Source organism: Protopterus annectens, chromosome 8.part1 (assembly GCF_019279795.1).
Source record: "Protopterus annectens isolate FY-2018-M chromosome 8.part1, PAN1.0, whole genome shotgun sequence".
Taxonomy (NCBI): domain Eukaryota; kingdom Metazoa; phylum Chordata; order Ceratodontiformes; family Protopteridae; genus Protopterus; species Protopterus annectens.
Genome location: NC_056742.1, coordinates 262711164 through 262734233, shown reverse-complemented (window position 1 = coordinate 262734233; position 23070 = coordinate 262711164). Strand labels below are relative to the sequence as shown.

Here is a 23070-nt window from a genome sequence, read left to right as displayed (position 1 = left end):
GTGCTGGAGAGGGGCATCGGGTGCTGATTTGTCTATACATGGGCTAAACTCTTGGCTAGTCTTATAAGGGCCAATAGCCTTGTAACGTCATGTGATCCTATATCTCCAGTCATCTGCTAAATCATAGGCATGCAACAGGTACTTTAATACCTTAATGTCTTCACAAACAGTTGCAACTTCTATAGCATTTTTATCATAAGAAGCAGTATCCCGTAAGGTGTTAAAAATATCCTACTAATATTAGCCTGTCTGAAACTATGGCAAACCAAAAGACAGATCTTTAGGAAACATTTCAAAATTTTCAAAAGGAACATAGATTAATCCTAAAGTAAAGGTAAATCTGTTGCCTCTTAACTTTCAGCACCATTATGAAAGCATTTTATTTTATATATATCCAAAACTGTGAAAATATTCTTATGAAACAACGTTTGTGACTCTTGCGCATTTGTCAGATGAAGTATGATTCATGCACATATTTTATTTATTTATTTAAAATTTGTTTACCAGGAAAGTCCTACTTGGTACAAGCCAATTTTCAGCGGAGGCCCAGGGAGAAATGCTGCAGACACATGTTTTTCTAACATGGGAGGAAACCCACATGAATGCAGCGAGGGCATGCAGACTTTGCACAGATGGCACCCCAGCCAAGAATCAAACTGGAGAACCTCTTGCTGTGAGGCGACAATGCAAACCGCTGCACCACTCCGCCATACTTCTTATTAAACAGATTTCCTTTGTCAACAGCTAAATGGACTTTCTGTAACAATGTAATAGTTATATTCATAAAATGTAATAACTTAAAAAGGTAATTATGTTTAATCTCATTGTTAAATGTTGTAGGCTTGACATAATAAAGTAATAGTAAATATGAAATAAGAGTTTGCCCTAGGCTGCAGAAGAATAATAATAAAAAAAAACAAAGAAACATATAGGTGAAATGCATAGCACTTCTAGAGAACAGCCCTGAGTCGTCTTCTCTTGGGTAAGCAACTACTGAAAAAGGCTTACCTTTCCGTCTGTTTAGAGGACTAAGAGGTGAAAATTGTGCAGTTATATGTATTTTTTATTGTAGCTGGGCTTACATGTTTTGACTTAATTCCATGAAAGAACAAATGCTTTGTAACCCCAGCAAATAACCATCTTCCTTAATTCCCATCTGTTTGTCACCAGCCGGGGATTAGGCAAGGAACCCTCCTCCTAATTTGTGTGTTGAGCTTCTTCGTGAGAAGTGGTTACCTTGCTGATACACAGGGCTGTAGCTTTCTTCTTCCCCTCCAGTGGGTGGGCCAGGCTTGAATTATTAATACTTGTAATGGTGCTTGACTGGGTCCTTCTTTCGTTTACAGCAAAGGCAGTGCTGGTAACGAGTCCGGGCTTATGATGTGATATCCAAAGGAATATTTTGAAGGATCTGTCATTTTAGAAATCATATGCAGGAACTTGATTAACTAATGGGTATTAGTCTCTGTTAAAGTACAAAATAACTTCATGCAGCACAGTTCAGTAGAGTAGAATAGTCTTCTTTATTGTAAAAGAACAGATGTACGTGGGAGGTTAAGCAATCAAGATATTGTCTCCCGAACAAAGAACCTGCAGTCGTTTTTATAATGCAAAGCTTATGAGCAAACATTTTATTGTCTGTCACACTATAGCCACTGACCAATTAAAACTAACACTTTTATGTTGTTTTGCTTACTAGAAATCTGCAGACCCCTTGTCTGTGCCTTTCCTTATCAGGCACAAGTTCTGATCTTCCACGATCTTCTGCCAAGACAGTGGGAAAAAAATCAACACAGGCCTAAGCTTTCAGGATCCATCTTGAATCCAGATGGATTACTGTTCTATTGGGAAAAGTATTATGCAAAACACTTGAACATTTCTTCCTTCTCAACTCAAAATCTCAAATTGGTAGCACAGTGACTGAATGACCCTCCTGCCTAGTGCACAGTATCTTAATGTATACCAGCCAAGGACATACACACCCCTGGCACAGGGGCAAGTAATTCAGAATGTTGTAAAGCTGAGGCATAAGCAAAATGACTCACAACAGTTATGTAGTGCAGAAAGCTTGCAAAGTTGAAGATCATACTTTTTTTAAAAAAGTGTTGCCTTTCCTGTGCTGTTTTTCCCCAGAGAATGCAATTAAGAACTGTACCTTTAAACAAATAATATAAAAGTATCTTGAGAAAGGTAATTGTTATAGACTTGTTTAGTACTCCTGCTTTGCAGTGGTTGTAGCAATTCTTTAATTCATCACTCTGATTTTATATCGAACAAAATTGTATCCGTTGTGTTGTATAAAGATAATTCCGGCATCATGTTCTTGCTGTCTGTCAACAGTCAGTGCAGTGCTGGACTCTCCAGTCATTTATTTATTTTATTTATTTATTTTACATTTGTTAACCAGGGGTGTCTGACTGAGCCGAAAAGGCCCTTTTTCAGCAGAGGCCCGGGGAGAAAAGCTCCACAAAGAAAAATTACAGACACATTTAGTTATTTAGACATGATAAGTATACACACAAATTACAAGAGACATGTTTTTACTGTGGTATGCGGCACATAAACAGTGGAGAGAACAAACTTAAAAATATTAATTTTAAAAAATAAAGGTAATTAATAGATTTGTGGTGTACAGCTGAAATTTGGAACATAGGTAGAATACATACATAGTACACAGGTGCAGTACATACATTGTAGATTAGCCAGTGTTTGTGAGAAAGACTGAAAACTATTATCAAGTGCTCCAGATTTTGTATGTATATGTTATCCGCTTTCACTAGCCTGGGGAGCAATCATGGCACTGCCAACTTTGCTTGAGATGTTGCCTGATGAGGTCTTTAAAGGAGGCTTTGGATGATGTGATTTGAATGCTAGTAGGGACAGAGTTCCATTTTTAGCCTCTGAACTACTATATAATGCATCTCCAAAGCTATTGGTGACTTCTAGTAGTAGTTTGCTTGATGATCTAGGAGGCCTTTTGCCAGAGTGATGCTGTACTAGGTTTTTGAGGGCAGGGCACTTGTTGGAGAGGTAATAGAATGACAGAGGTAGAGCTGATTGTAGGTTAGGAGGTTGGGCAGTTCAAGCCAGTGGAGCTGTCTCAAAGCAGTACAGTGATGAGTTCTATATGAGCAATTTGCAGCAAAGCGGGCAATTCTGTTATAGCAGGCCTCCATTTTGCTTAGTTCAGTTTTGTTGAGATTAGTCAGAATGGGAGATGCATAGAGTAGGGTGGATAGAAGCTGGGAGCGAACAAAATGGCTGATCTTGTGTTGTTGGTAAGAAATGGTGTGATACGGAAGAGTGACCCCAGTTTAGCATGTACTTTTTTAATAGTTAAGTTGAGATGACTATCAAATTTTAGGTGGGAGTCTATGGTTATTCCCAATAGCTTAGTCTGTGCCACTGGAGCAATTGTAGCATTTGTGGAGTAGATAGTGAATTGACTGTTAGTGTTTTTGTTAGAACTGGCTATAATCATAAGCTGAGTTTTCTTTGGACTGAGGATAAGTAGGGCTTTGGTAAAGCAGTTTTCAGCGTCAGAGAATGCTAGTTGAGTTGTTGGCAGGAGGGTGGGAATGTTTTGTGCAGCACAGTTTAAGGTAGTGTCATCTGCATACTGAATTATAGATGCATGCTGTATGAAGGTCATTTGTGAAGACTGTGAAGAGTAGTGGTCCTAAAATAGAACCTTGTGGGACTCCTATAGTTATGGGCAGCTGAGGAGAGAGAGAATGTTCCCATTTCACAGCATGGTACCTGTCAGTTAAGTAGCTTTGGAACCAGGTAAGAGTGGAATTTGATAGATGATATTGGTTTAGTTTGTTTAGCAGGATTTGGTGTGAGACTGTGTCAAATGCTTTGGACATATCCAAAAAAAAAGAGTTGGCACTTGTAGGCCTTCATTTTTGAGACAGTGTCTGTGTCTGTGAAGCAGAGGAGGGCTGCAGTGGTACTATGGGCAGGTCTGAAACCATGCTTAGTAGGTGACAGGATGTTGCTGTCTACGAGATAGTTTAGCATCTGGGTATGGATGCATTTTTCTAGGAGTTTGGCCAGGGGGGAGAGTAAAGCAATGGGTCTGTAGTTATTAAGTTCAGTGGCGGTCCCGCCTTTATGTATGGGTGTAACATAGGATATTTTCCAGAGTTTGGTCACATAGTTTTCAACAATTGATCTGTTTATGAGAGTGGAGACTGGAATAGCAATAGCATCTGCTGTGAGTTTCAAGAAACAGCTGGGGAGTAGGTCAGCTGCTGTTGATGAGGTTTTTAGTTTGGAGAGCATGCTTTTGATTGAAGTGGTGGAAACTGTTTTGAGGGTAAAGCTTGTATTAGTGTTATTTGTGTTGGGGGGGATAGTGAGGAAGGAACTGTCTTATGATACTAAGGATAGAATTGAGTTCACAAAGTGGGAGTTGAATTTTGTTTTGATGGGAACTTTAGTGTCAGGGGTGGTTGGTTTCATGGTAGCCTTTTGGGTGGATTTTAGTAGCTGGTTTACATTTTTCCAAAATTTTTGCGGGTTGTGTTGGTATTTAGTTTGTAATGTTGTGTAGTAGGATTTTTTGTCCAGCCTAATGCATTTTTTGCACGGTTGCACAGTTCTTGGTACTTAGTTAGGCTTTGTGTTGCTTTGTTTTTTTATAGTAAAGCCAGGCAGTGTCTCTGGACTTGAGGATTTGTTTGATTTCTTTACTGAGCCAGGGGTTTGTAGAGGTTCTAACCTTGATTTTGCACAATGGAGCGACAGTGTCTAGGTGTTGTAGAAATGTTTTGTTGAAATATGCTACAGCCTGGTCAAGTGGGAGGGTTTTTAGGGGGTCCAGTCACAGTTACAGAGTAAAGTGTTGAGGATCTCAGGAAAACATTTTTTTGTGTTTCTAGTGGATATATAGTTAGTGGTTTTGCATATGCTTGTTCTACTACGTATGAAGCATATTATGTTGTGGTAACTTAAGGTGTCTGGGAGACTGCCTGTGTGAGGGTACAATGTGGGGTTGTTAGTTAGGACCCAGTCAAGGATGGATTCGCTTTTAGATTTTTTATCACATCTAGTTGGAATTTGGACTAGCTGCTGGTAGCCATGGAGATTTATTAGATTACTTGGTAGTTCTGATATACAGGTGAACCAATCTAGGTTGAAGTCCCCTAGAATAAGGGTTTCTTGTGAGTATGTGGAAGAACACCAAGATAAGAAGTCTTCAAGGCTAGCAGGTGTATTACCAGGTGGAATATAGATCACAATTGTGGTGATGACCTTTTTGGGGTGAAGTTGAAGTTATGAGATAAGTATGTCCCAATTATTAGGGGAGGGGTAGGAGTTTGGTAATTGACGGACAGTTAAGTTGGACTTGTACAGTAAGGCAGTTCCACCCCCTTTACGAAGTGGTCTGTCTTCTCTAATGATGTTGTAGCCAGTAGGGAGAACTTCTGAACTTCTATGTTCTTATTTAGCCAGGTTTCTGTTAAAGCAACTATGTCTGGGGAGTAGTGTGCTATTGTGGCCTGGAGTTCGGGTATTTTCTTTTTGATACTTCTAATATTAATATTTAACATTAAAAGATGGTTGGTTTTGCTGCTGCTGTTGATTTGTCCAGGGATGAAGAAAGTGGGGGTGTTATGTTCTGACATTTGTGTTGGAGCAGTTTGTGTTGGACAGGATGGATTTGGGCCTGGGTTGGGGTGGATATCCCCACTTATAGTGAGCCTAGAGTTAAAATGGTTATATAGATGCTGGAGTTTGGTGAGGAGTGTGAGAAAGTATTGTGTTTTTTTGGAGTAGGAATGAGAGCATATGTGTTTAGTTCTGAATTGGTCCGTTATGTAGTTCTTGAATAACTGTGGGCAGATATTATTATAATGTGTGGTGTCTGTATATGAGAGTGCATAATGAAGTGTTGTGCTACTAAGTTTAGGGATATTGCTAGAGTGATAACTTGTGGTGTAAAGAATTATGAGAAGACTGACTAGACTTAGTTGTGTGATAGTCATGGTTATAAAGTTTAAGTTGTTTCTAGGTGGGGGGGGTCTGAATAGGAATTATAGGGTTGCACTATATGTGGATGGGGAAGTAATGTGGGTGATGTAAAAAATGCCTAGTGGGAATGAGAGTGATTGGGAGTATTTTGTGTGGAGCAAGTTAGTGTGGTATAATGTGATATGACTTGAGGAGCTGTGATTGGTGGAGGTAATGTGAGGGTGAGCTGTGGATGTGGCTGTGATTACTATAAATGTAGAGGTAGTGGGGGCGGGAGGAAAGAAGGGGCAGGGGAGCGGAGAGAGCCCGAGCGTTAGCGAGGGCGAATGGAGCGGGGCAGAGCCAACCAAGACAAGAGAAAAAAGTAAGTATTACTTTACAAATCTGAACACTTTTAAAACAAATTCCTGAGGTCTAATGGCTTACTGGCAAGCAGAATGTAATTGCTGAAGAGCACTTGTGTCCTGGTGGGAGACTAGAAATTTAAAGATGGCTCCATGCTCAGCAGGTTTCTAATATAGACGTTGTATTGGTGGAGGGAGATAGCACAAGGGGTGTAAACCAGGTGGAATGCAAATAAACCAGAGAGGCAATCAGTGGAAATAGTGAAGGCCTCAGAGGTGGTAAGTAATAATGCAAACTACCTGTAAAGTGAAGGAGAGAAGAGACAGCAAAGTTTATTAAGGTTAGGAGTGTGTCTTCACATTGACTTGCTGATTAGTAACCAGTTTGTGAACAGATTAGAGTAGGGAGATACATTAGCAATGAAGGGGAATGTATAGAGATGCAAATAAACAGATGGGCCTCCAAGTGATACAAAACTAAGGCAGAAAGCACTGAGAGGGCTCCTTGATGGTTAATTTAGTCACAGGGATGTGAATTAAATGCATACTGTCGATTGGACAGTTAGGATTACTGTACTAGCGGGGGGGGGGGGATAAGGCTACAACAGTCAGTGTTATTAGCAAGCTGAGAACTACTAAGAAATGATGCACACTGGCATGACACTGCCAGTATTTCATAATTTTGACATATGTGCAGAAAACTCCAAATAATGACTGCTGGCTATGTTGTGCAAAGGTAAGTCTCGGAATCCTTTTTTCGCCCAGTCAGCAGATCAACACAGTACTCAACACAGTACTGGTTTGGCCATTTAGTTATGCATACAATTATGAGCATATGTATGTCTGCATAATCAGTCAAATAACTAAATATAGCTGCAGATGTACAGTCTAGACCCCAAGATCAGTGCTAAGTAACTTTAACACACTTATCACAGGCAATAACCCTGTACACTGTTTCTTGTTCAAGTTAGTAATGCAGATATTAGCAAACAACTCACATTCATAACTGAACAAAAAAGGAGGGTATTTCTGCTAATGTGCATACAGCAGTGGTCAAGATGTAACAGATGTGTATTCATCCTATTAGCTGATCTGTTAGGAGGCCATCTGCAGTGACTGCTGCTGTTGCCCTTCTTTCTAGATTGCTGCTACATCCAGGTGCTGTGAAATGATTTTCTAAAAGTCAGCCAAGGCTACCATTTTGTATTCGTGTGTATGTGGGTTTGTTTTTGTCTTGCGGTTTATAGTTAGCGTACAGGATTCAGACTGAGTAGTGCAGCAGCTGTTCAGGCCTTGCTGGCTCAGTATCTGATGTGACAGCATGCAGACACCCAAGCAAGAGGGTAAAAGAAATTTCAGAATTGTACCAAGGCAGGCATATCAGAAGAGCAAGTCCCATTGTTACCACTGAAGCTTCCTCACAGATTAGCTGAGAGGGTATGTATGTATGTTATGGTCTCATAGTTGAATACTAGGCTTAATGCCCTAAGAACCATTTTAAGCCTAACCAAAAACCGAATGTCAGAATCACACCCTGCCAAACCAAAAGCTATTTTATTGTCTTTCAGTTTTGAGGAGGACGTCTACAAAGTTGAATCCTTTGCATGGAGGTTTGTGATTGCACCTAAACACTACAACATTGTTCCTTGCACTCTCTTGATCTGACACCTTCCTTCCTTCCAGATGACAGCAGAAGATGATATATTTAGCCGAATGCAAAGGATGCAACAGTGTCTGCCACAACTGCTTTATAGTGGTATTTCTTACCAACTTGCAGGGCTCCGGTTTCATCGCAGAATAGTTGCTTAATACAAATTTTCATGTGTGTTTTCCCTTGGCTTACTAAATAGTTATGTCCTCTCTTTTGTCTTTCATCTTGTAGGGTTTAATCAACTGTAGCATGGAATATGAGAAGCCAGCTGAGCAAGTGAATTCCATATTGATGTCTTGTCAGTGCAAGTGCCCTATTCTTCTGTCTTCTGCAGTGGTAAGAGATGCTGGGATGTTAAGATATCCACGTTTTTAATTGCATGCAAAGTTTATAAGAAAAGAATTGGCTAAAATTTAGATATCTGCTACAGCTGCTTTTAGTCCTACCACTACAATTTTTCAGTGAACCAGATAATTCTTTTACTGTATAGGAGTGTGACCACGGAAATTAGTATGTTTTTTTTTTTAGGGAGATAAGGGACCACAGCTAGCCTCAGTCCCTGAAAACGACTGTCTTATTTATGATTCATAAATCGAACAGTTTAACATTTTAAGAAACAGTTTATTTTTATCCGCTTCTCAGGTTTATTGGTTGTATGACTATAAATGAGAAGTCCATTTTCTATAGTATAAAATGTTTAATTCTGCACACAGTATCACATACAAGTATATCATATAGTTGCATAGTTGCAGTTTAAATAAGTATCTATCGCAGCTTTTACAAGTCAAAAAAATGTTGAGAGCTCTTGCATTTCTTTAAACTTTGACTGACTAGTTCTTTTTGAGAAAGAGCAATTGTTTTTTTTACTGTAGTTTCAAAGTAGTATATCCGAATAATCTTGATACTTTAGTTTTCTAGTCTAATCATCTTAGTGTTGCAGTTGTATTTATCTCTGACTTCTGTAATCATCTTAGTATTGCAGTTGTATTTATCTCTGACTTCTGTAATCATCTTAGTGTTGCAGTTGTATTTATCTCTGACTTGTGTGTTATGCATCTGTGATCAACATTCCTGGATTTTTTTATAACTCTTTTACCATCATTTTAACCCCCAAAACCAGGATAGTTGTGGTCCAAATAATGTACTTTATTTGCCTGTAGTGAATCTGAACTCCACCTTTCTGCTCACTGGGTGAGCTTTTCCAAAGCCTTCCTAAGCCTTTTCTCCATCCTTTGCTGCTGTAATATTTTTTCATGTTGTCAGCAGAGGCTGATTTTGCCTAGTTCCTCAGCTGTCCCTGAAACAAGCGTACTGAAGAGTGCTGGAGCCAGGTCTGGCCCTTTGATACTCCATTAGTTGATTTCCTTATTCTTGACACTGATACTCTCATCAAAACCCTTTGTGCCCCACCCTTCATGAACCTAGTTTCTCATTTTTGGCTGTGACCCTGTCCCCTCCAGTTTTCCTAGTAGCTACCCCCATGTGGGATACAATTCATTCAGAGGCCTTGCTGATATTCATGTAGATAGCATCTGTAGACTTTTGTCAGATCCAGGCATATAACTATATAAAGTCTGACTGACAGTTCCTTTGGACCATAAGCTCATATTGGTTGCTCTTCTGAAAATTGTTGATCTCTAGAAAAGCACCCTGCTTTTCCCTCAGACTGCCCTGAAATACTTTCCCCTGCCAGCTTTCAGTGAGCTGCTTGATGTGAGAGTGCTCAAATTACATTGCTCAAGCTGGCATTTTCTTGCTTGCAGCTTCCTGGAGAAAGTGAAAGCAGTGTCACTGATTGCTGTTTCTTCAAGGTGCAGTTGCCTCAGAGTAAAAGTAATAAAGTATGAGAGTGTGGGGAGCAGAGCCCACTGCATGGAGGAGTGTGGTGAGGGTGGAGTGAGTCTAATTTTAAAAAATGCCTTTGTAGTGTTTTTGTTTGCTTGCTCATATGTGTTTAGACTCAAGTTCATGTTTGACATACATTTGTTCTTGAGATGTCAACTATGACAAATATTTGCTGGGCAGTTCTGAAACTTAGCAGTTTGAAGGTCTTGTAGGGGAAGATTTCCTGCCACAGCTGTTAGGTCAACACGTCTGTAGCCCTATCCAAGGCAGTTCCGGTAACAATGAAGGCTGTCTTCTCAAAACCAGAATTTAGTTGTCCAAACTCCCAAAGTATAGTCCAATAGAAGTGTTTGAAAAACAGGTTTAATACACAAGATATAACAAAACAAAAAACGGTGGTAACTAATCAACAAATGTAAACTTCCACTGATTAAGCGCTTTCATCTCCCTCCGGAGACTTACTCAGAATCAGTTAACAGACAAACTTCACATCTTATATACAAATTTGGGCTTGCAATTAGAGAAATAATTAGTTAAGTCCTACCATATATCCTAATACATCAAAAATGGTAAGTTAAGCAGTTAAAAACAGTTAAACATATCAAATATGAACCACCAAGGAACTGTATGTACCAAGGTAAAATAGAGCAATACAGGACAACATACTAAGCCAATATAATCAGAGTTTACCCTTAGGTAGACTTAAAATATATAACTAAATATATTAAAATATATTAAAATCACCATATGTATAAATATAAATACAGTATGTAAATAAATAGATAATATGGCTGTATACATATTCAAAAATACATAAATATTTGTTGTGATTAATATACATCTCATAAAAAGTCACAAAAATCATACAAAAACCCCTAATATGCATATATATATAACAGTATTTATTATTAAATAAATAATAAATATATAATCTATAATATATACAATGGAATTGATAAAATGGTAGAATGAGATAAAATAGTCCCTTTAAGCATCTATTCAATAGCTATAGTATACATTACTACTATTTAATCCTACATTACATATAAAAAACTCTATAAACAATTGTCCTTTCCATCTATTGCATATTTATTGTTATGGTTAGTGTGTTTCTTAGGGTCTGCTGCAAGAAGTTTCAGTGCTGGGGTAATGGAGATATGGTCATTGAGACCCTTACCACAACATGCATCGAGTTTCAGTTGCCAAATCATTTCTCTGAACTCCAGTTGTGTCTCCTAATCACCACCCCTTTTTGGGTAATCAACCTCTTCCAATACCCAAAATTTAAAATCCACTTCTTTACAGACCAAAACATGTCTATATAAGACATTGTTCTCATTATGTTTGTTAATATCCCTAATATGCTCGTAAATTCTAGTCCTAAGATGACGTTCAGTCTTCCCTATGTAATAACTCCAACAGGCTTTACAAAATGCTAAATAAACTACTCCTTTTGTATAACAACTATTTTACCTTTTAGCCCTTAGTGTCATTTCCAAACTAGGGATTCTAACTTCTTTAGATCCAGCAATATAGGTACACTGTGCACATCTTCCACATCTAAAAGTTCCATACTTCTTGCACGTCCCTTCTACGTTGGTTGTTTTCTTTCTTTCAATAATATTCTTAATATTTTTGTTTCTCCTAAAACTATACTTTATTGTACCCTGAAATATATTAGTTTTGGTGGGCATTTCCTTGAACATCTCCCAGGTTTCATTAATACATTTTTTCAACCATCCTATACCTTTATAATAGGTAAGGGTTAAATAAGGTAGAGTGCTTGTGCAATCTGTATTTTTTGTATTTTTTATACCCAGTCTATTGGAGTTACTATTTGTTATATCCAAATCTGTAGACTCACCATTAGTCAAAAGGGGGGCATATATATTATGATACCTTCCCTGTTCTACATAATCCTTTATGGACTTAGTTAATTCCACAGGATATCCTCTTTCATGGAACATTTTTTCAACATTATTGATTTCAATTTAAAAATTCATCCTTGTCTGAAATCATTCTAGCCATCCTTATCATTTATCCTTTAACTATGTTCATTTTTAATTGATAGGAGTGGTCACTTTCAAAGTGTAAATAGGCATTAGAGTAATGTTCCTTCCTGTATATACTGGATTTGTAACGCTTATTTTTATAATCCTTATTTAATTTCACATCCAAAAAATGCATTTCATCTTCACCTACCTGGTGTGTAAATTGTAGAAATGCAGTACTATGATTGATGTAATGTATACATTTCTCTATGGTGTCGTAAGAACCATTCCGCAAAACAAAAATATCATCCAAGAACCGAAAATATCTTATGATATATATATACTATATTCAGAAGTAAAGACATATTTACTTTCCCAGAACAGCATTATGATATTTGCATATATCGGGGCACATGCTGATCCCATTGCAACCCCCTCTTTTTGATGGTAATAATTTCCTTGAAAATATACATAATTGTACTTCAGAACCAATTCCATGTTCTCTATAACCAACTTAAATTCATCCCGTTAAAAAATCTATTACAGTTAACATTTCTTCAAACCATACCAATCCCTCATTCAGAGGTATAACTTAAAACAAGTCCCTGACATCTATTGTAATAAATAACATTCCATCACTATATGGACACTTTCCAATTTTGTTCAGGAAATCCCAAGAGTCCACTAAAATGTGGGTATATTTACTATGAAACTTTTTTAATTTTAAATCCACATAAATCGCTAAAGGCTGTCTTAGACCCTTGTGAGGAAACTATAGGTCTCATGGGTGGGTCTTGTATGGATTTGTGTATTTTTGGTATACCAAATATAGCTGGTATAACAGGTTTAGAGACTTTTAGGAAATTATACAGATCTACATCTATCAATCCCTGTAACAAATTGTCTTCCAAAACAAAGTCTATCTTCTTGTATGATATATTTATTTCATTTCTTGAAACCAAACCATAATGATCATCTTTATCCAAAATGTCCATCATCCTTTTTGTATAATCCCATCTATCCATAAGTACTACCCCTCCACCTTTGTCGGGTTTCATCACTCGAATTCTTTCATTATCACTTAGTGCGTTAAGCAGGTCTACCTCTGCTACAGTTAAGTTACTACCAACTACATTTTCTTTTTTATATATCTTTCGAATTCTGTTGGTGACACACCTCTCAAAATTCGTAATTTCATGATGGAGGGGGGGGATTATATATACTGGATCTTTTTAATAAATTTTCTTTGTCCTGAGAGCTCCTATCCTTGTAAATATGTTTGAAATTTAGTTTACTTGTAAAGGATTTTATATCCAATAAAATATTCTCAATCCCAGGTTTATTTGTAGGGACAAATGTGAAGCCTTTTATAAATAGGTTACAATAATTCTCATTGATCTGAGTATCTGTATAATTAAAAATGTTAAAATTATTAAAAGTGCTAATAATGGCTTCACTATACTCGTGTTCTACAACAGATTGTCCTTCGCTACCTTCTTCTACGGCCACATGGTGTGTATCTACAGTTGTTACCTGTGTACTGTCCCCATGTATTTGGTGTTGTTCACCGTAACTTGTGCATATGAAGGTTGTTGGGCCCGATTCCATAATCTCTTGGACCTCCTTGTTTCCTCCATGTCTAAAGGGACAACATCCCTTACATTACTATCACCATTATTATCGTTATATTGTGGTTCATATCCATGAGAACTATGGTCATAATAGTCCTGTTCACCTATTCTCCCCATAGCACCACCCCTTTATTTATTAGTTGCATTATATCTACCTTTATATTGGTCATTAGGGACCCAACCACCTCTGTTAGTTTTACGTTCACTGTAATAAGCAATACCTTTTTCATATTCATTCAAGTCTCTTTCCAGTTTCATAAGCTTCCTGTTGGTATTAACATTAATAGTGTAGTCAATATCATGCAATACTCTAAAATAGGTATTCTTATATTCATCAACAGAAAATAATAGGTCAGTACTAATTTCATTATATAGTCTATCAATCTCATTCTTAATCTGTTCCATAGTGTCTACATTCCGTTTAATCATCTCTTTCAATATTGCCAGCCCACAATCATTCAAAATGTCACAAATTGTTTTAAAAATCTTTTTAATCATCAATTGCATTGTTGGGAAATTTATTTAATCTTAGTCCTTTTGGTACTATTTTGTCTTTTACACATCTTACAAAGTACCAATTTTCAACGGCTAAAGTTTTATATTTTAGTAACAAAGATTTAAAGTTCTTACATTTATCTTTGTATGTTAGACTTCCCATTCTTTCTTTCTTCTTTTCTTTGTTATTAAAATTAACCGATTGGTTCAACCACATATGAAAGTCCAATTCCTTGTATATATCTGGTATCTCATGTCCTCCATGGCCCCTTTTGTAATTAGGCTGTACAAAACCACCATTAGGTCCTGTTTGAATGCTGTCTTGTACTGCCTCTCTTCCTCGTTGATCATTCCTGGCATCTGACGATATCAGGGTTGTGGCGGTCTGTCTGTGGCTGCTCTGCGCACAAGGAATATCATTGCCTGTGCCTAGGGGCGAGGTATCGGACTGAGAATGAGTTTGGATAACTCTAATCAGTTCAGTTAGTAAGCAGCTACTATCCATTTTATTAAGACTCCTCATGACCGGAACAGCAATAAAACACAAACGACTGGTAACCAAGCACAATAGAACAATAAAACTGAACCAAATCCAAGGCAGTTCCGGTAACAATGAAGGCTGTCTTCTCAAAACCAGAATTTAGTTGTCCAAACTCCCAAAGTATAGTCCAATAGAAGTGCTTGAAAAACAGGTTTAATACATTGGAAGTTGCCAATGTACCTGTTAATGAGGGCCATGAAAATCTGTTCCATGGCCTTGCAGATCAGGCTAGTTAGTCTGATGGTTCTATAATTTCCTGAATCGGTGGACACTCCCATCTTTGTGTAAAAAATTGACAGGGGCTGTCCTTCACTCAGCTGGGACAAAGCCAGTACTCAGGTTTTGGTTGAATAGGGTGCCTAATGGTGCTACAATTTCATGCTTGAGTTCATGTAGGATGCTGTCTGGGATGTTATCGGGTCCCATGGAGGCTGTATTTTTTGCCTTTGAGTGGGCATTGATGACCTCTTCCCTAGATATAAGGGTTGGGGGCAGGTACTGGGGATGTCTATATCTACAGCATTTGTGTATGTGGTGTCCGTGACCACCAGTTCTGAACAGATCTGGGTGCTTCTTTTGAGATTGTGGGCATATATGAAGAAGGGCTTATGACTGTTTCTAGTAGATGTGGCCAATTTGGACTCAAAGTTGGCTTTAGAGGATTTCACTAGTGCTCTTATTTGCTTGTCCAGGCTAAGGAGAGATTGCTTTCAATTAGACACTTGCTCCTTCTTGGTCCTGGACAGCATTTTTTTTCTTTTTGTTATATAGTTTATTTATTGCAGATGTCCACCAGACAGGTTTACTCTTCCTTGCGGAGGATGATTTTGTCCTGTCAGGTATTCTTGATTCCATGCATCTATATAACTGCTTATATAGTACTTTGGTATAGATATGGACATTGGTGCCAGTTCCTACAGTGGGGGAAGTGGCTGTGAAGCTGTTTATACCATCCCTTAGGAGGTTGTAATCAGCTTCGGAGAGTTTTTTTTGCTTAACCCTAGCTAGAGGGGAAGGGGGGGGGGGGTCAGGGGAGATGGTGACTTCAAAACTGACCGCTTTATGGTCAGGTCTTACCAGGGAGGATGATACCATAGGAGTGCTGCAGTGGTTACTCATGTTGGGTAATTCCAAGTCCAAGATATTATCACCTCTTGTGGGGGTATCGACTAGCTGTTCCAAGGCATTTGCATTGATAAAATCAAGGAATCTCTGGGCATTTGTGTTCTGGCATAAGTAGTTTTTCCAGTCTATGGTTGAGTAATTAGTCACCCAGGATCAGGGTAAAGGGTTGAATCTTGATAGATTTGAAAAGGTCCAGATAGGTGGAGTGGGCATATTGAGTCAAATTTGGTTACCTATAGCTAGCTATAATTTGAATGGGGATCTTGTCAACAAGGCACCTGGAGTGTCTCCTGTGCGCCATACTGTTTGACCAGCCTGGAGGTGTGTGTGTATTTAATATGTACTGAAACTCTACCTCCTTTGGCTTTTCTGCCCACATTTTGGTGCCTGAATGTATGATAGGATGAGTAACCAGGTAAGGCTGGGGTGCTCTCCGCAGCTTTGAGCCAGGTTTCTGTGACTGCACAAATGTCAGCATCTTCCAGGTTAAGAATGCTTGCAATGAGTGCAGTTTCATGTTTAGACTCTTAGTGTTTAGCAGCAAGGCCTTTAATTTGCGTTTTATTGAAATTTTTATATTGGTTGTATCAACCTCGTGACTTTTCCTAAAAATGGCACTATGGGGGAGGCAAGGGCCTTTGCCAGAAGCCTGAAGCCCAAGTGAGATAGATGCATGCCATCTCTAGCAAAGCATCTTGGTCTGTCGATCATATCTTCCCAGGCTGTCAGGCACTGGATCCCCCTGGAATGACACCAGAAACTAAGGCAATTGTTAGTCAGTCATTTTCTGTTTGTATTGAGGCATCATTCTGGGTGACTGTAGAATGCTGCTTTAGGCTAGGACATAACTGCCTGGCACACATATTCAGCAAGCTCAAGTACGTCTCTCTTTATATTGTCCAGGGAAGTATGTCTTAAGTCGTTCATGCTAACATGGACTATGACAGAGTCATAACAGTATCTGTTGTTGAGAGACGTGTGTGTGTGTGTGTGTGTGTGTGTGTGTGTGTGTGTGTGTGTGTGTGTGTGTGTGTGTGTGTGTGAGAAATATGGCGAATTCTGGCACCTGACAAACAACTAACTGTGACTTTCTCCTTATCCAGCCTCGTGAGAGGCACATCTGTGTGTCTCACAATGGAGAGTCTCCTGTGACTAATATGTTGGGTTTATGGTTAGGCCTTAGTGGTTGCAAGCCACTGGTGTGTGGATTGTGCATGGTATGTGGTGTGGAGGGTTGTGGACGTCTCATCTGTTTTTGCTTCTGAGGTCTTCTTTGTTTGGGTTTGCTTTTGTTGAGAACCTCTGCATATGTGGGTGTGGGTTGTGTAGTTGTAGGTGGTTTTTGAGGTGTAGTGATTGTGTTGACAACATTCTCAGCGCCATACATGCTGGCTTGTGAGAGAGAGAGCATAAATTCTAGCTTCTTTATGTAATTTCATCTCTCACAAATTGTGTTCCTAGGTAGTGGTAGTAGATGGTTGTCCATATATATGAGGCAGTTGCTACACTGTCTCAGGATGCCCATATTAACCAGGCCGGCAGGCGAAACCATAGGAAATTGTCCATCCATATTTGTCAGAATCTGAGGGAGAGAAGCCAAGGAGAGCTAAGGGGTAGGCCTAAAGCCCAAGTGCTTAAACCAAAACTAAGAGGCTTAATAACACTTAAAATTTAAACAGACTAAAGACGAGCAGTAATAAATGCAGCAGAGAAGATGCAGTTGAAAAAGTTGCACAAAAAAACAAGATAAAGTGATAGAATAGGGGTAAGAAACACAATTACTGTAAAAGCAGCTGAATAACTTTATTAAAAAAAAAAAAAAAAAAAAGTGGAAAGGGAGACAGGAGATAATTCAAGTTTAAGAAACTAAGGTGGGTGGCCTTCCCTGTATTAGGTAGAATGAGCTAATGACACTGGACTGGGAGGAGAGTCTCCGATCAAATTTACAGTAGGGGCAGGCAACTGCAAATAGGGTTGCCACCCCTCCATTTTTTTTTCCGGACTATCTGGAAATCAAATTGATTCTCCCGTAGTCCGGAAAACACTGTACAAACTTCGGTATTCTGTTTCAAAAAGGAAAACAGACTATCAGAGTTTGGAGTTTGTAAATCGACTGATTTACTATGCTTTTTTACAGAAATCAGCATAAATCAGCCGAAAACAGGTATTAGGAATGGAAAAAGAGGGTGTTCCCTGCCTGATGATCTCACCGTGACATCATGAAATGGGTGGAGTGTGGGTGGGAGAAAGGGCGGGGTAGGCGTGGATACTGGTGATGCGAGGGGTATGGTCTTACTCTGGTTTTAGCCAGAACAAAAGGTGGCAACCCTAACTGCAAAGCTACCAAGTATAAGAACAAGACACCAATAGGAAGGGTGGGAAACTATGCTACACCTACTAGCTACACTATTTTAGGTAGAAAACACTTCAGAAATTTTTATTACAGCAGAAAAACAGCAGTGAGACACTAAATGAAAGTTTTAAACAGATAAAGGAGCAAGGAGACTCTAGAGAATGCTTTTAACTGCAAACAAATCAGTTATATGATGCACTCCTTAGCAGTAAATCAGAACAAACCGATGCTTAACAAATAGAGAAAATTTCTAGTTAATACCTTCCACACAGTGAAACTAGCTAAAAAAGCTGTAAAAAACGTGTCACAGTATTAAATGTGATTTAACAGGCCCTGTAAGACAGACAATTTCAGTACAATATTGCAGATTAGCTTACAGCAATAAAATACAGTAAAAAACAGTAGGCAGCAGAAAATTAAAAAGTGCTATAAATGGTTAGAATAAGCAATAACTAGTAAAAATAAGCAAAAAAACAAAACAAAACAGGATACTTATTTTTATATATCACAGATCAGAGTTGTGGTCAGTGACCCTCCTCCATTCAGCTCAGTGTGAATAAACAAAATTCCTCTCAAAGGCAGGGCCTAAATACCAGAAGGTACAACCTAAAACAACTTTAAAAAAAAGCTCAGAAGGAACAGTGAGTGCTTACTCCAAGCTCTAGACCAGCCAACCTATACCAGCCAGTGACCATCAACACACTCCTCTCACTAAGGTGAAGAAAGGTTTCTGCTAATTCAAGATGGCCTGGGTCATGTGCTCAGAACAAATAAGTCACTGCAAACAAACAGGCCCAGAGACAGCAAATCTGAACTGGTACTATGCTACAGCCACTAGCTACACTATTTTAGGCAGAAAACACTACAGAAATGTTTATCACAGCAGAAAAACATTATTGAGACACTAAATGAAAGTTTTAATACCTTTCACCCAGTGAAACTAGCTAAAAAAGCTTTACAAACAATGTGACAGTAACAAAAGTGATTTAACAGGCTCTGTAAGGCAGATAATTTCAGTACAATGGTGTGGCAGGCTTGGATTCTTCTCTTTACACACAGAAGGCTTTCTCGCCTTAAGAAAAAGGCTTGAAGTTCCTGATGTTGCAGTAGGTCCAGGTAAAAGACATAATGGTTGTTTTCTGCCACATCAGTATTTAGGGAGCACACAGGAAGTTCATTCTTGTTGATCTAGGCAAACACCAGTTCATAGAGTTGCTGTTCATAGGTAGGTACTAGGCTAGCTGCCCGAAGGCATTTATAAGCCTAACCAGAATGTGTTGGCTTTCGCCATCCCCTTAGATTAGTTCCCTGTGCCTCTGTCCAGCAGAGCTACTGAAGTGATCCCTGGGGTAAACTTTGTTTCACATCCACTCGTCAAGGTTTGTCTTGAAGAGTGCTAGTGAGGAGCTCTGCCTAATGTGATTGGAATCTTGTTCCAAAGCATGGGAAGTCTCTGGGACAGGATTCTATCCCTCCAGCATGTCCTATTTATTGTTGTGGTGAAGTTTAGATCCCTAGAGCGTGTGGCTCGAGGGGATAAGGTTTTCTTTAGGTGGAGCATTTCCATCAATTCTGGGTTGGACATGGCCTTGTATGTCAAGCAGAGATCACCTCTGAGCAGGCGGTATGCAACCGAGTACAGCTGGAGTTTCTTCAGTCGAACTGCATAGGGCATCTCTTTGAGGCCAGTGATCCTCTTGGTGAGGTACTTCTGTGGTCCTTTAGCTGTTGCAGGTGTCTTGTAAAGTACATCCCAAATGGGGCAATTTACTCTGATGGGTCTGATGAGTGATGAGTAGAGGGGCACAATGACCTCTTTTGATCTGGATGTGAACCCTTTTATGATTAGGTGGGCCACATAGAAGGATTTTCTAACCACTTTGGCAACGTGATTATCGAAGGAGAGATTACTATCTACTTGGGTCTTCAGATCCCTTATGACATTTTAAGTATTGAGGGGACTATCACCTATGTGGTAGTTTGTGGGTACTTTGTTATTTCCAAAAAGAATAACTATGCATTTTTTGGCATTTAGCTTGAGGCCATGATTTTGACACCAGGTATCCATCTCAGTGAGACCCTTTTGGAGGATGTCTGTGTCAGCTGGTGAGTCAATTATAGCCCCTAGTTTGCAGTCATCTGCGAACTTGGTCAGCCATAGTCCTCCTGTGCTTGTCTGTACCTCTGAGAAGTATATGCCGAACAGGAGGGATCCTAGGACTGAGCACTGGGGAACACCACTTGTAACCGGTTTAGAGTCAGACCTAGCTCCCACAACTCTCACCATGTGGGTTCTGTCCATGAGCCAACTGGCAATCCATCTTGTGACATAGGGGTTTATGTTCAGGCTGATGAGCTTGTCTATAATACCAAAATGGAGAATGGTGTCGAAGGCCTTTGCAAGGTCTAGGTAGGCTGTGTGTACCACCTTTCCCTCATCTAAAGCCTTGGTAACTGTCTCAAAGAAGTTCACCAGGTTTAGGAGGTATGATCTGCCCTTAACAAAGCCAAACTGGGTAGCGTCTAGTGTTTGGAGGTTCCCAATGTCTCTGTTAATGAGTTCCATGATGATGTGCTCCATAGCCTTGCATACCAAGCTAGTCAGGCTTATAGGGCGATAGTTCCCGGGGTCTGTTGTGGCTCCACCTTTGTTGAGTGGAATAACCGTTGGTGTGCACCACTCTATGGGTAAGTAGCCTGTGGAGAGGCTGAGTTTGAACAGTGTGTTTAGGCGGGGGGTTTGTTCATCTTTGAGCTTGTGTAGGACGCAACCTGGGACACCATCCAGTCCCATTGATGCTGTGTTTTTGGCTTTGGAGAGGGCTATTTTAACCTGAGTGTCTGTGATTTCAGGGGCTCTACATTCTTCTGGTATGGTTATGGGCCCTTTTAGGGGTGAGAGGGGGGGGGGGAGTTTGCACTGAACCTGTCCGCCAGGATGTTGGTAATATCGGTTGGTTCAGTGTATTTTGTGCCATTTTGCACTAACTCCAAGCAGATCTGAGTATTGCCACTTAGATTCTTGACATAGCTAAAGAATGCCTTGTGGTTATCTTTGGAGTCCTTGGCAAGTTTTCTTTCAAAGCTTGCCTTAGACAATTTTATGAGGGATCATAGTTTCTTGCTGATACTGATCAGGGATGTCTTCCCTTCTTGGGATTTTACTCTTTTCTGTACTAGTTTCCTCCTCCTATTGTATGGCTTGTTTATGGCAGGGATCCACCAGACTGGTTTCCTTTTCTTAGAGGAGTGAGTCTTGGTTTTGCTTAGGATAGCAGGATCCATGCCTTCTTGTAGGTGCCCGTCGAATGCATTAGTAAAGGATTTTACACCTTGGACAATGTTATCATTTAGCATGGGGGCTTTGAAACATTCCACCTCCGTCTTAAGTAACGTGAAGTTTGCTTTTGAAAAGTTTTTCACAGTGGTTTCCTTGTCCGGGGTTGGGGGCGGAATGTGGATATCTAAAGTGATTTGTTTATGGTCAGATCTAACCTGCGAGGGGTTGACCTCCAGTGTGGAACACCGGTCACCCATGTTGGTGATGACCAGGTCCAATATGTTGTCACCTCTGCTGGGAGTGTTGATCAGTTGTTCCAGGGCATTTGAGTTTATAAATTATAGGAAATGTTGGGTAAGGGAGTTAGTACTTGAGTAGTTCTCCCAGTTAATGTTTGGATAGTTGAAATCACCCAATATTAGGGTGTTTGGTAGGACCTTTATGTTACCCAGTGTATCCAGAAATGCAGAATGGGGGTCCTGGGACATGGTGGGTGATCTGTAGCAAGCTACAATTTGAATTGCAGTTTTGCCCATTGTTAGTTGCTTGTGGATAATCTCTGAAGCATCGTGCTGTGCCACTAACCTGGAGGTGTGGGTATCCTTGCCCCCGCCTTTTTTATTTTGGTCTGGGTCCTGTGGCTGAAATGTATGGTATGAGTTGTAGCCTGGTAGTGCTGGGGTGCTCTCTGGAGCCTTAAACCAGGTTTCTGTTACTGCACATATATCGATTTTCTCCATACTGAGGAGTGCCTCAAATGCGTGCATTTTGAGGTTTAAACTGCTGGTATTGAGTAGTATTACCCTCAGATTTTTGTTACTTGTGCTATTTACAGCGGTGGATTTGTCTTTTGAGCCTTGCTTAAAAAAGGCACTATGTGGGGTGGCAAGAGCCTTGGCCAGTATTTGAAAGCCTAAGGGTGACAGGTGCAAGCCATCTCTAGTGAAGCAGCGTGGCTTGTCAAGCATGTCATCCCAGGCAGACAGACACTGGATCCCCTTTGAATGACACCAGAAACGTAGCCAATTGTTGAAATTGATAATTTTTTTCTTTATACTGCAGTATCATTCTTGGTGAGGGCAGGATGCTACTCAGGGTCAGGGTCATACCGGCCTGGGCTATGTGATCAGAGAGATCTTCCATGTCTCTCTTCATGTAGTCCAGGGAGGTACGGCTCAAGTCATTCACACCAACGTGGACAATGAAAGAGTCGTATTTGTACTTGTTCTGGAGTGACCTGAGTGCTTGTGTTATTTGGCGGATCCTGCCACCCGACAAGCAGCTAACAGTAACCTTCTCCTTATTCAGCCTAGTGAGTGGGACATCAGTGTGCCTGAATGTAGAGTCACCTATTACTAGTATGTTGGGTATGTTATTTTGCCTTGAGGGCAGTGATTGCGTGGCACACTGGTCTTGTGAAGTTTGTGTTTCATGGTTCATGTTGGGGGGGGTGGAGGTTGCTTGTATGTCTGCTTTGGTGGGCTCTGTATCTTTTGCAGATTTGTATTTAGAATCTTTGAGTATGTTTTTGTGTATTTACATGTGTTTTTTACCGGTGCTGGTTTAATGGGCCTGTGTGAGACTGGTGGTGTGATGCCAGTATTTCCCTTCTCCTCTTAACTGTCTGATCCAGTCTTGGGTTGAGAGAGCTTAGCCTCCAGTTTGGCTGTATAATTGCATCTCTCGCATGTATTAGTGTTTGGTGGTAGGAGAGGGTTGTGTGTGTACATGAGGCAATTGTAACATTGCTTCAAAAATGCCCAGATTCACCAGTTGGACTAGAGAGTACACCTGAAACTGCCCTTTGGACATGCCTGGATAAGTACAGTGAACTG

General features: G+C 39.8%; 1 protein-coding gene across 2 annotated transcripts in view; it reads left to right on the top strand.

The window, feature by feature from the left end:
- Nucleotides 1–23070, top strand: part of FANCA (FA complementation group A) — a 2214801-nt gene that overhangs the window by 1699919 nt on the left and 491812 nt on the right. For both annotated transcript variants that reach the window (XM_044081851.1, XM_044081852.1), the window contains exon 36: nucleotides 8206–8310. In XM_044081851.1, coding sequence (XP_043937786.1) covers nucleotides 8206–8310 — 105 coding nt within the window. The remainder of the gene's footprint in view (nucleotides 1–8205; nucleotides 8311–23070) is intronic.